We start from the raw sequence: 11,550 nt of genomic DNA, 5'->3' as shown, positions 1-11,550 counted from the left end.
CCGCAGCACAGCCCAAAACAAAACGAGTTACATTACGCCCTGCAAAACCTGGTCCTAAAACTTTGCTTAGGATTATATACCCACACTCATTACTTCTCATGTCCTGTATCTGGGAATTCAGGCCAACTCATCAGTTCAAAATAACTTAGTAATCTCTGCCATTTGTTCAAAAGGGCTTTACCTTGTTTATTAAAGTGGTAAGCCACTGATGCTACCTATTTAATGATAGGTGAAAAGTCACTGGTAAAATGTCAAACATACACCACGCCACCCTGTTACCATATCTAAAAAGCCCAAGGGGGAAAATTGTGCCTCTCCATTTCAGATACATTGTAAAGAAAAAAAACCTAGGTTCCCATTTAGTAAGCAGACTACCCCACACCTAAGTGAATAAACAAGTATACCACACAAACTCTCTCTAGAAGAGTTTGCGTTAAAAAGATCAGCTTCACAATTTTATGGCCTGAGTCCTGCAGTCTCGAACACGGGGAAGCCTTCCTTCATGCCAAGAACTTTCAACCCTAGCCTCCACACATGGAGATTCCCACTACCCAATCCCCACACTTTGGGGAAGCCCAATCTTTCCAGGGTTTCTAATTCTGCGTTCCTCAAAATCCCTGAAAGGTTAGGTCAGATGAGTGTGGAGTGGTTTGGGGGTTCTGGAACTAGACTTCCTAGGTTCTAATACCAGGAATTATATATATACTACATATAATAGTTAAGGATTCAGTGACTACACAGACAAGGGACTTAATAGTGGCTACTATGTGTTATTCACTGTTATGCTTACAAGTATTTATCTAGACTAGCACTCAAATGAGTCTATGAAATTCCTAGAAGAAACAATAAAACTAATTTCCTATAGGTATAGGGCTCTAACACTTAATAGAGATGGATGTAGAACCTTAGGCAGTTTTCACTACCCAACTGTTTTCCCTTTAACAGACTGTTACATCCATGTCTCAGGACTACAAGAAAAAGCATGTGAAAGCCCCTTCAAGCATTCATGTGCAGTGATTTTAAAAAAGTTTTACGTGATGATCTCCGACCATCAAAATTATATTACAACCTTTAAGTTAGGCATGAAACATTAAATTTTACAATCTTGCTTCCCAAATTATCCTTCTCTTGGCTATGGAAGGCCTAAATAACGTGATGCCCAATAAAATTGGGTGGTTAAAGGACAGGAGGATCACACACAAGGGAAACTGTCATAACAACTGTTAGTCATCACTGTTTTGAACAGTTCACACTTCTTTGCCCATCTTCTGACTAGCCAAGAAATGTCAACGGTACTAATTAAAAAAAAAAAAGGCTCACCATACCTCACTACTACAGCCTTCTCTACCAGGGATTTTAAATGTGTCAGATGTGCATGGGGAAGGAGGAGGATGTAGCCGTACTTCCTTCAAACAAACCAGACAAAAGCAGTTTTATAATCTTTTATTATCAATAACAAACAGCTGCTTTAACGTCTTTGCCAGGCAGCTGTTAAAGGGTGGGTGGACGGACACCCTTGACCCTAACAAGGAAAACTCAAATTAAGCCTTTACGTACAAGCAAATTTAGAGCTCTTTTAAGTGTCCAAAGCTATTAATTAGTTTAAGTGAGGCATTAAACTAATTCTGTATTAACATACTTGAATAACCAGGAACTAAAACGTTCAAATTTTTTCTAGTACAAAAAAATTAAATTTGCTTTAGTTATAAAAGAGCTCTGTCAATATACACAAACTATATACTTCAGACATTCACAAAAATGTGAGCAGAAGGCTTATCAAAAACATTTAATACAATTAGTTTTCAACAACCCCTGGTGGTCCACATCTACAAAGATACCCAGCCCAACCCAACCCAACCCCCCTCCAAATCCCACCCCCACAGAAAAGCACATACTTACCAGAATTTTTAGCAAGTATGGTTTGGGAATTTTTTTTTTTTTTTTAGAAAAAAAAGGCCCCCAGGGCAAGTTATTTACAGTTTAATTGCCACTGTCAACTGATCTGGACCTTGACCGGGACCTGGACCTGGACCTCTGGCGATCCACAGATGCTGGAGACTTAGATCTACTTGAAGAACCACGTTTCTGGCTCTTCTCAGGCACAGGAGACCTACTAACAGAACGGGACTTGCTCCGGCTCCGGCTCCGGCTCCGGCTCCTGGACCGGCTGTAAGACTTGCGACTCCGGGAACGAGATCGGCTACGAGACCTCGAGGAACTCCTGCTCCGGGAACGAGACCTGCTTCGTGACCTACTAGGAAAGAAAAAAAAACAGAAAACAAAAAACAAAAAACACTAAGTAGCAGGCCCTACAAATCCATTAAATAAAACTTTGACCTAAAAATTTAAACAGGACGTCCCTGGTGGCGCAGTGATTAAGAATCCGCCTGCCAATGCAGGGGAAACGGGTTTGATCCCTGGTTCAGGAAGAATCCACACGCCGCGGAGCAACTAAGCCCGTGCGCCACAACTACTGAGCCTGCGCTCTAGAGCCCACGAGCCACAACTAGTGAGCCCGGGTGCTGCAACTACTGACGCCCGAGCACCTAGAGCCCGTGCTCCGCAATAAGAGAAGCCACCGCAATGAGAAGCCCGCGCACAGCAACGAAGAGTAGCCCCCACTCGCCGCAACTATGAAAGCCCAAGCGCTGCAACGAAGACCCAACACAGCCGAAATTAAAAAAATAAATTTATATTAAAAAACAATTTAAAGAGATACCTGTGCCTTTTGCTGCCTTCAATTAATTTGATTTTTCTCCCATTTATTTCTTTTCCAGAAAGTTTTTCAATAGCATTCTTTAAGTCACCATAAGAGGCAAACTCAACTACCCTACAAAGAAAAAAATGCCATTTGTAAAGTTACATACTTCTTGTAGTCTCACAAACTATGTTATCAGTCTAGTTTAAGTACCTTTTTAATGTTCATTTTGCTATTGCTATATTGAGTCATCTCTTTACAGATAAAACAGCATGAGAGCAAGACTTCGCAACCTCCAAACCGTTGACATTTTAAGCTAGATGATTCTTTGGGGGTGAGAAGCTTTCCTGTGCACTACAGGATGATTACTAACATCCCAGACCTCTTCTCACAAGATGCCAGCAGCACCCTCAATCATGACAACCAAAATGTCTCCAGAACTGCCACATGTACCCTGAGGGGCAAACTCAACCCTGATTGAGAACTGCTACATTCCAGCATGTCCAAATTTTGAGAGCTCAAACATTCAGAGTAAAACTTTCAGAATACTGTAAAAGGCTCTCATACTCCAGTACATACTCACCCTTCATTTAATTTAGGTCGATGTGCATCCGCAAAGGTTACTTCCCCAGCTTGTCTCATGAAATCTTTGAGATCCTTAACACAAGACGATTGTGTTAAGCAGAGAAAAGGAAACATGACACACAAACAACCACATTGTATAAAAACAAGACTACTGAAAGAGAAGATGTTAGATAAAGTACAAACATGGTATTCACCACACTTGTATTCTATCAGAATTTAAAAATAATATATGTCAGGGCACGAAATAAGCAAATAGCATATTGCTTTTAAGCAAAATGCCAGGAAATTCAGATTTTAACATTAAAGTAGTATTAGTCTATACTGAGCTCAATACAAAAGGAAAAAAACAAAACAAAAAACAAAAACAAAACAAAAAGAAACAATACATATTTTTAAAGTAAAGACTAAAGTAGAAATTTTATATTTAAAAACAGAACATTTACAAGACACCAGTTATCTTGTGCCCCATATGTCATTAAAAAAGTTTACTTTACCTTTATTATTATTTCCCTAGGCTAGTCAAGCAGCAAACCATTAATCGGTCGGAGAAACCTTCATGACATATGCCCGACTGGCTCTTCGCCACCCACTTGAAGGACACTACCCAATCGATGGAAGCCTTTAATCGCACAGCCCTCCCTATTAGCAGACTACTGGCGGATGCAGACATGTTCTACTCTTGTGTAGTTACCAAGGACCACTTTACTGCGATCAGGATTCCAACGACCACCTAATTTCGTATCTTTCAACTCTTTTCGACCAGGACCTCTTATTCGGAAGCGTTACAGGAAGACAGCTCTCAACTTAGGGATCAGATCACGTTATCAACGCTCTGGGATCGCTGCAACCTGGCACTTCAAGGAAGTGCACCGATTACGTCTAGACCGGCAAACACAGATCTAGAGGTGGCCAATTGATCACTGTAGGAGCTGACTGGCAAAGTCAACCAGGCCCAACCAAGAGTGACCAAGACAACGATTAGGATAACCCACAGGCACTCCTCGTCATAAGGCCAACGACACAGATAGGCTGGCAAATAAAGGGTTTAATATTTGGTTAAAATTGATTTTAAAAAACAAGAAAATATATCCTCAAAACATTTACATTTGATCACTAATATTAAAGTTTGAAATATCCCCCAATTACATTTAATTAAAATTTTAAAATTACGATTAAGTCCATTAATTTAAAAATAAAACTACTTTTAACAAAACATTAATAAAAACATTAGCTACCCACTAATATTTAAAAAGCCACATTGAAATATCTCAAAACTGTATTTCAACAAACCTGCCAGCTGACTCTTGAAGATAAATTCTCAACTATAAGCCGATTTTCTGTTCTTACAGGTGGAGCATTTCTGAGGAAGAAAATGAGCGCTCACAATGGAAGAAATGAAGCAACGTGCACTTATGGTGTTCAGTTGTGGGCAAGTTCAAGCAATCAGATATGACAAGTCATTCAAATGACTTCCGCCAACAGTTTCTGCATTACTTTATGACTCACACACTTACAGGAACAGTGGACATAACAGAACTGATTATACATAAACAGCAAAATCACTTATCGCTAATGGTTTTTAAACATTAAAGACTCCTCCTGCAGTAACGCTTGTTCAAAGCAGCCATCCACCATCCATCACATACCGTCTATCATTTCGAGGTCTGCGACTACTAAAACGGTCTGAGTAGCGTCCTCTACCTCTTCCGCCTCGAGATCGAGCCCGAGCATGTTCAATTGTAACCCTACAGGAAGGGAAGAAACATCTTCATTACCCACTTAAGCTATGTAAGAGACCTATTTAGAAATACATACCCAGCTGACCTCGTCTGCTCTATTTCTGCGGTGCTAACTAGTGATAAAACTAAAAACAAGGTCCTCACCTTTCACTGCAGAGTTCTTTTCCATCAAGTTCATACACGGCATCATCTGCATCCCTGGGATCCTCAAATTCCTAAAATACAAACGTGAAAAAACCCAAATGCTTCACACGGCTTTAAAAGTGTATTCTACAACCCATTAAAACCAGTAAATACCTGTGAAAGCCCAGGAAGAGTATCTTAATGACAACAGCATACAGCTCAGCCCCATCAAAAAGCGACCAGCAGTGATTTCTCTCAGCCAATAGTGAGACTCTTTTATCCCTTCAGAAAATTCACTGCCTTAAGGATGCAAAGCATTTCCTAAAGATACTCTACCTGGACTCAATAAAATCAAAGGCACTGCTTACCACAATCTTTAACCCTCTTAACAACAGATAAGTCAACCAGTTCTAAATACTCACCACAAAACCAAAGCCTCTTTTCAGATCAATATCTCGTATTCGTCCATACCCCTTGAAGAATCTTTCCACGTCTTTCTCCCGGGCCGCTGGATTTAGCCTCCCGATGAATACTCGACAGCCACTCATGTCCGGCTAGTACTTCCTGTCAGGAAATAATTCCATTGAGATAATACCGGTGAAATGTCAGAAAAATGCCTGGTCAAGGAATCAAAAACATAAACGGCATAAAATAAAATGTTTACCCGGTGATGTTATAAACAAGACTGCCAAGAGTGCCTCTTAACTAGGCCAGGTCCCTTGCAGACAAAATTAAAACTCGGCTCCCAACACGATCCTTCCCTGGGCCCAGACCGCAGCAACCGCAACGCCCACTGCCGCCTCTGGAACTGCGCAGCCGCACTCTCTCCCCGGCTCTTCTGGCCCCCTCCCGTCTGCCGCAGTCAGGAAAGGCCGAGAAGTGCGGGCGGAGCCGACCCCCCCTCCGCAAGGCCAGCCCAATGGCGACGGGCCGCGCGCGCGTCGCCGCCTCCCAGGAGAGTCACAGCGGGTGGAAGCCGGAATCTCGCGACGCCACCGCCTCGCCTGCGCAGACGGCGGCGGGCGGCCGCGAAGCAGTCACAAAATGGCGGCCTCGGAGCCGGCGGTGGGGACAGCCGCGCGTGCCAAACTCCCTGTCCCCTCCCCCTCTCCCGACCCCACCGCTCCGGGTCACTGTACCCGCCCTGGGACAGCCCCGACCACACCCCGAGCAAAGGTCTCGGCCCACTACTCGCCGGGTTCGGAGAGTGAAGGAGGCAGGGAGGGGCACACAACCCCTCTGTAAAAACGACCGTGACCAGGACCGCCCCTCCCCCGTCAGGTCCCCTCAAACAATACCCAAAGGGAGACGTGCCCCAGCGCCCACCTCGAATAAACTGCGCTCATTGGACGCCGTCCTCCGCACAGAGAGCAGCCCTGACCGCTCGCGATCTGAGCGGCCATGAAGAAGCCTCGATCCGAGAAGCCTTTCCCTCAAAGTGAGCCACTCACCTACCGGACAGGATCTTTGGCAGCTGAGACCCAGAGAGGTCCGTAGTCTGCGACGGAGCCGGCAGCCTCCCCGCAGACCAGGACTCAACTCGTCTACGTCTCTCCACAACTGACGCACTTAGCTGCTCTGGAGTCCCACAAAATGGAGGGCGCGTCCCTGCGTCACTTCCGGGACCGCCCCTGGCACCGCCCCATTGGCTCGGGGAAAGAGGTGTCGGGGGGGCCGGGCCTCTTTATGGTGACGGCCTAAGTGACCCGCACTAGCGGTGGGCGGGGCCGAGGGGAGGGACCTGGCATGGGCGTGGCCGTCAGGTTCTCGGCGCCGGAGGGGCCACGGTGGAAGAGTGGCTGGTTCCCCTTGGGCCGTGAAGTTCAGTTCATAATTATCTCCCCCATAAAAATACCCTAAGGCAAATGACAACTTTTGTTTGTTTCTTTGTTTGTTTTCGCCGTGCTGCGGCATGCAGGATCTTAGTTCCCCGACCAGGGATCATACATGTGCCCCCTGCAGTGGAAACCCTGATTCTTAACCACTGGACCACCAGGGAAGTCCCCATACCTCTTTTTTATCTGAAGTTTTTTTTTAATACCCTGAAGCACACTGGGTGAAAGAAACTCAGGCTTTGCAAAAATATCTGGCTATCTCTGACCCCTTGCTGCTTGCAATTTACGGTTGCACTTTGGAGGGCGCTCCCTGATGCTCAAGTGAATATTTTAACCATATCACGGACTTACGGGTTAGTTATAGTAAGAAGTCTAAGGAGCTGCAGTATTGTTTAAATGGAAGGTTTGGGGGTCATGAGATACTGAAATTGGGACTGTGGCTAGAAGGCCATCTGAAATTGAGGCCAGAATGCAGACTTGTGCTTTTCCACACTCTAGGATTGTGCTGGCTAAGAAGGTGTTTCAAGCTACTTTTAAATCCAAACGGTATTTGGTTAACTCCTGTTCCTGTTTCTGTAATGTAAGACATAAAAGTCTACCATTCTTCAGAACAGAAAGTGTGTTTTCAAAGTAAGTGTGAAACGGTAGCCCTTCACATTCTTAACTCTGCATTTTCCCAGTAAGGTTGGCAGGCTTAGAAATTTAGGCAGTAAAGAGAATGATGGTGAAAAAGTTACTTTTCTTTAATTTAACCCCATTTTTGAGAGATGCCCAGAATCTAGGGTTGCTGCTTGCAACTAGAGTTACACAGAAATAAAGTAGTTCAAGAAAGAGCAGAGCTACCAGCCCTTACTCTGACCTCCAGGGCCCTTGGGAACTCTGGATTAGAACTTGGATAGTTTGTATGGCATGAACTCATCCATTCATACATTTGTATGTTTATTTTTAAAAGTGCCTCTGCGAGTACAGAGCAAAATTGTGAAGTTAGTTATGGTGTGGCCAATTAAGGATGGATTTAAAAGAAAATATGTATTTGTTAAATTAAAACACTTACTTTTAGCTGCTAGCCTGATAAACATAGGCATTTTATCATGCACAAATTGTTCCAAACCTGTACTTATTTAATTGCATTTGTTTGCTTTCTGCATAATTTAAAAAAATCAGCCTCCCAATTATTTTCTACATTCTGTGTTGAATATGGAAGCAACATCTTGTGATTTCACTCACTAAACATTATTTTTGCTGCAATAAGAGAAAGTAATCTGGAAAATATTTTCTGGGGTGAAAAAGAAGAATGATGGTGCTGTATAAAATGGTGCCATTAAAAAAAGTAGCTGCTTTCAGCCCGAGGTGTTGTGATTTTCTTCAGGATTAATTTTTTAATAAAGTCTCTTGATGTATTTACTGTTAAAAAGTTTGTGACTTCCACAAATTGTTCATTAGTAGTTCCTAGTGACTTAATCTACTCTATTCTAAACGACTTGCCTTCTGCAGTGTTTGTTTTTTCCATGAAAACTGCCTGTCTCCCTACCAGATTTTCTTACCAACTTCTCCAATAAACACAGTCATCTTCCATGAGCAGAATTACTCTCTCTACTATGTGATCCTACGATATTCTGTGTACACCCCTGTAATTCCTTCACCACTGACTTATAATAAAGATATGTGTTATTCATGTTTTTGTCTCCAGGAATGCCTAGCACAGAAAAGACTCAGTATTTGTAGACCTGGGTTTGCATTAGCATTTCTTTCAGGTGTTCCTGTTCCTATATTAATGTTTCAACAAAATGACTTGGCATCTTTTTCCTAAGGCATCCAAGTGAGTAGCAAATCTTTAGTAAAGGAAAAAAGATGCAAAGAAATTACAGATTAAAATAAACAGTTTATCAAAGCCATCTCTTTGGGAGACTTTCAGCATAACTGTGGGAAGTTTCCTTCATCACATCCCTGATTTTTATCTAACCCAGGAGTCAGCAAAGTATGGCCTTTGGGCCTAATCCAGCCTCTCAACTGTTTTTGTCTGGCCTGAGGATGATTTTACATTTTTAATAATGGGGGGAGGAGAATCCAAAGAAGAATAATATTTCATGACACATGAATATTATATAAAATTCAAAGGTCAGTATCCATCAATAAAGTTTTTTTGGAACACAGCCACTCCTGTTCATTTGCTTAGTGTCTGTATCTGTTGTCCTGCCACAAAAGCAGAGCTGAATACTTTCGACAGAGACCATATAGACCAAAAAACCTAGAATAATTACTACCTGGCCCTTTTCGGAAAACGTTTGCATACCCCTGAGCTAAGTGATTCCTAAACTTCAAACTGCTCTGTAAATGCTTCACCCAACTCCCTTTGTCAGAAAGTAAACTCATAAACAAGGAGACAGGATTTGATCTTTATTTTTAAATAGTTTCTTTTGTTCCAATTATAAAAAGAAATAGATACTCATTGTCACAAAAATGTTCAACAGGAAGAATAATCGAAAGAAGGGAATGCTCACAATCTCATCTCATCAAATCAACCTCTGCTTATATTTTGCTGTATTTCTTTCTTGTGTGTGTTTTTTTTTCTGACTTTAATTTTTTTTCCAATTCAAAAGTAATACCTCATCATTTTTTAAAACATAGATATGAGAATTTAAAAGGTCATTCTTATTTCCAACCCTAAGGGATAACTATTTAGGTTTTTTTATAATTTCCCTTTAGTGTTTTTCTATAAGCACAACTGTATTTTCAAAATATGAATCATCCTCATATATAGAAATGGTATCATGAGGGGTTTTATTCATAAAACTTAATCATGGGCATTTTCCCATGTTTCTTTAATATATTTATGATCAAAAGTGTATATTCAAATTTTTATCTGTTTTCCACTTAATATGACACAACTATATGCCTAAGGAAAAATATTCATTCTGACCAACAATTCTGTTTTTCTGAAAATGTCCTAAATATCACCAGATGCTTAAAAATTCCTATCCAAAACTCCCAACACTAAAAGTGTTGACTTCCTTGCTTCTAGATAATAATACTAACAATTTTTTTTAAAAGAATAAGTATCCTTAAATAATTTCTCTTGGAAATTTATGTTTTTTTCAAATGTTCGATTTTTGACTCAGATTCACCCCTACATACTCATCTGACTTCTTTTGCTACATCCTGCTTTGGTTGTTGTTGTTTAATATAGTGCACAGTAATTAAAATACCTGTGAACCCACTACTTTAATTTGAGTCCCTAGATGAGTCTTTCTTAGCACCAGCTGTATACTAAAATCACCTGGGAAGTGTTTGAAGCTTTCTGCTGCCTGAGTCCTACTGGCAGAAATTCTGCTTTAATTGGCCTGGGGAGGAGTCCTAGTTTGTTAGTGAGGGCTGCAGGTGATTCTAATACTCAGCCAGGAGTATTCTCTAATACTGACCTAGGTTCAGGAACTCCCTTTTTTGTCCTCCATAAAAACCATCTTCCCTGCTCCAAATACTCATATGTCACTCAGGTTGTGGCTGGAGCCCTGATTGGGACACAAACCATTCTAACATCAAGATTAAATTCAGGGCACCTAAGCATATTCTCCTTACCATCCCTTTTAAAATTGACAGCTGCCATTTCCTGAGCCACTATTATGTTCCAGGCACGGTGATAAGGACATTACTCCCATTATCTCAGTCAATCCTCAGGCCAGCCCTTCCATGTAGGTGTTATAACATTGTTTAAATGAGGAAACTGGGGCTTAGAGAATCTAATGCTCTGTTCTGCCCAGAACATCCCACTTACAGATTTTCCTGCCACAGCCCTGATCACAAAAGCTGCAGCATGACCTTCCTGGGATACCTTTCTGTGCAGTAGGGTGGCCCCAGAAATCCCAGAAACAGGAAACACTTCTGGGTTTGCAGAGTTCTCACCACCCAGGCCAGAGAAGTTTAGAGTGAGGTAGAAATTAGAATAGGCAGAGCATCTCTGCATAGGGATTGAACTGAAGGAGAAATAGGGCAGTATCTTTAGAGAGAAGGAGCAAAGGTTAGCATAAGAGCTCCTGAGAAGGACTTCCCTGGTGGCGCAGTGGTTAAGAATCCGCCTGCCAATGCAGGGGACATGGGTTCGATCCCTGGTCCGAGAAGATCCCACATGCTGCTGAGGAACTAAGCCCACACGCCACAACTACTGAAGCCCATGGGCTCTAGGGCCTGCGTGCTGCAACTACTGAGCCCGGGTGCTGCAACTGCTGGAGCCCGTGCTCCACAACAAGAGAAGCCACCACAATGAGAAGCCCGTGCACCGCAACAAAGAGTAGCCCCCGCTCGCTGCAACTAGAGAAAGCCCACGCACAGCAACGAAGGCCCAGCACAGCCAAAAAAATTAAAATTAAAAAAAAAATTTTAAAAACCTCCTGGGAATATTTTTTAAGTCAGAGATAGAAAGTAATTCCCACTAATTCAGAATTTGTTGACAAAAATTAGAAATTCTTTATAGGTCCATAGCAGTGTGGTTATTTGATATCAGTTTGTGCTATGAATTAACACCCAATTTAAATTCTAGCTTTAGTTGCTGTTTCTGTCCCACTTTTACCTCTAC

General features: G+C 42.1%; 1 protein-coding gene across 6 annotated transcripts; it reads right to left on the bottom strand.

Moving 5' to 3' along the window:
- Positions 1-1,428: 1,428 nt before the first annotated feature.
- Positions 1,429-6,730, bottom strand: SRSF5 (serine and arginine rich splicing factor 5). Of its 6 annotated transcripts, none has more exons than XM_061180971.1 (9): positions 6,472-6,730; positions 5,810-5,863; positions 5,568-5,709; positions 5,167-5,237; positions 4,930-5,028; positions 4,574-4,643; positions 3,282-3,355; positions 2,720-2,830; positions 1,429-2,254 (listed from the first exon to the last, which is right to left on the bottom strand). In XM_061180971.1, the coding sequence occupies exons 3-9, from the start codon at positions 5,691-5,693 to the stop codon at positions 1,981-1,983; spliced, it is 825 nt and encodes a 274-aa protein (XP_061036954.1). In that variant the 5' UTR covers positions 5,694-5,709; positions 5,810-5,863; positions 6,472-6,730; the 3' UTR covers positions 1,429-1,980. The 6 variants fall into 6 exon arrangements, with proteins under 6 accessions (XP_061036954.1, XP_061036959.1, XP_061036958.1 ...); XM_061180976.1 differs by having other exon boundaries at positions 1,429-2,251; XM_061180975.1 differs by having other exon boundaries at positions 6,597-6,730.
- Between the last annotated feature and the right edge of the window lie 4,820 nt (positions 6,731-11,550).

Source organism: Eubalaena glacialis, chromosome 2 (genome assembly GCF_028564815.1).
Source record: "Eubalaena glacialis isolate mEubGla1 chromosome 2, mEubGla1.1.hap2.+ XY, whole genome shotgun sequence".
NCBI classification, from domain to species: Eukaryota; Metazoa; Chordata; class Mammalia; order Artiodactyla; family Balaenidae; genus Eubalaena; species Eubalaena glacialis.
Note: the sequence above shows the minus strand (reverse complement) of the source record. Positions and strands in the feature narration are given on the sequence as shown.

What these genes read in the sequence shown, in the direction of transcription:
- SRSF5 (XM_061180971.1), bottom strand. Translation starts at nt 5,693, where the DNA reads ATGAGTGGCTGTCGAGTATTCATCGGGAGGCTAAATCCAGCGGCCCGG. An exon ending in AAAGAACTCTGCAGTGAAAG is followed by an intron (nt 5,029 to 5,166) that starts GTGAGGACCTTG and finishes CCCTTCCTGTAG; the next exon opens with GGTTACAATTGAACATGCTC. An exon ending in AGACCTCGAAATGATAGACG is followed by an intron (nt 4,644 to 4,929) that starts GTATGTGATGGA and finishes TTTCTTCCTCAG; the next exon opens with AAATGCTCCACCTGTAAGAA.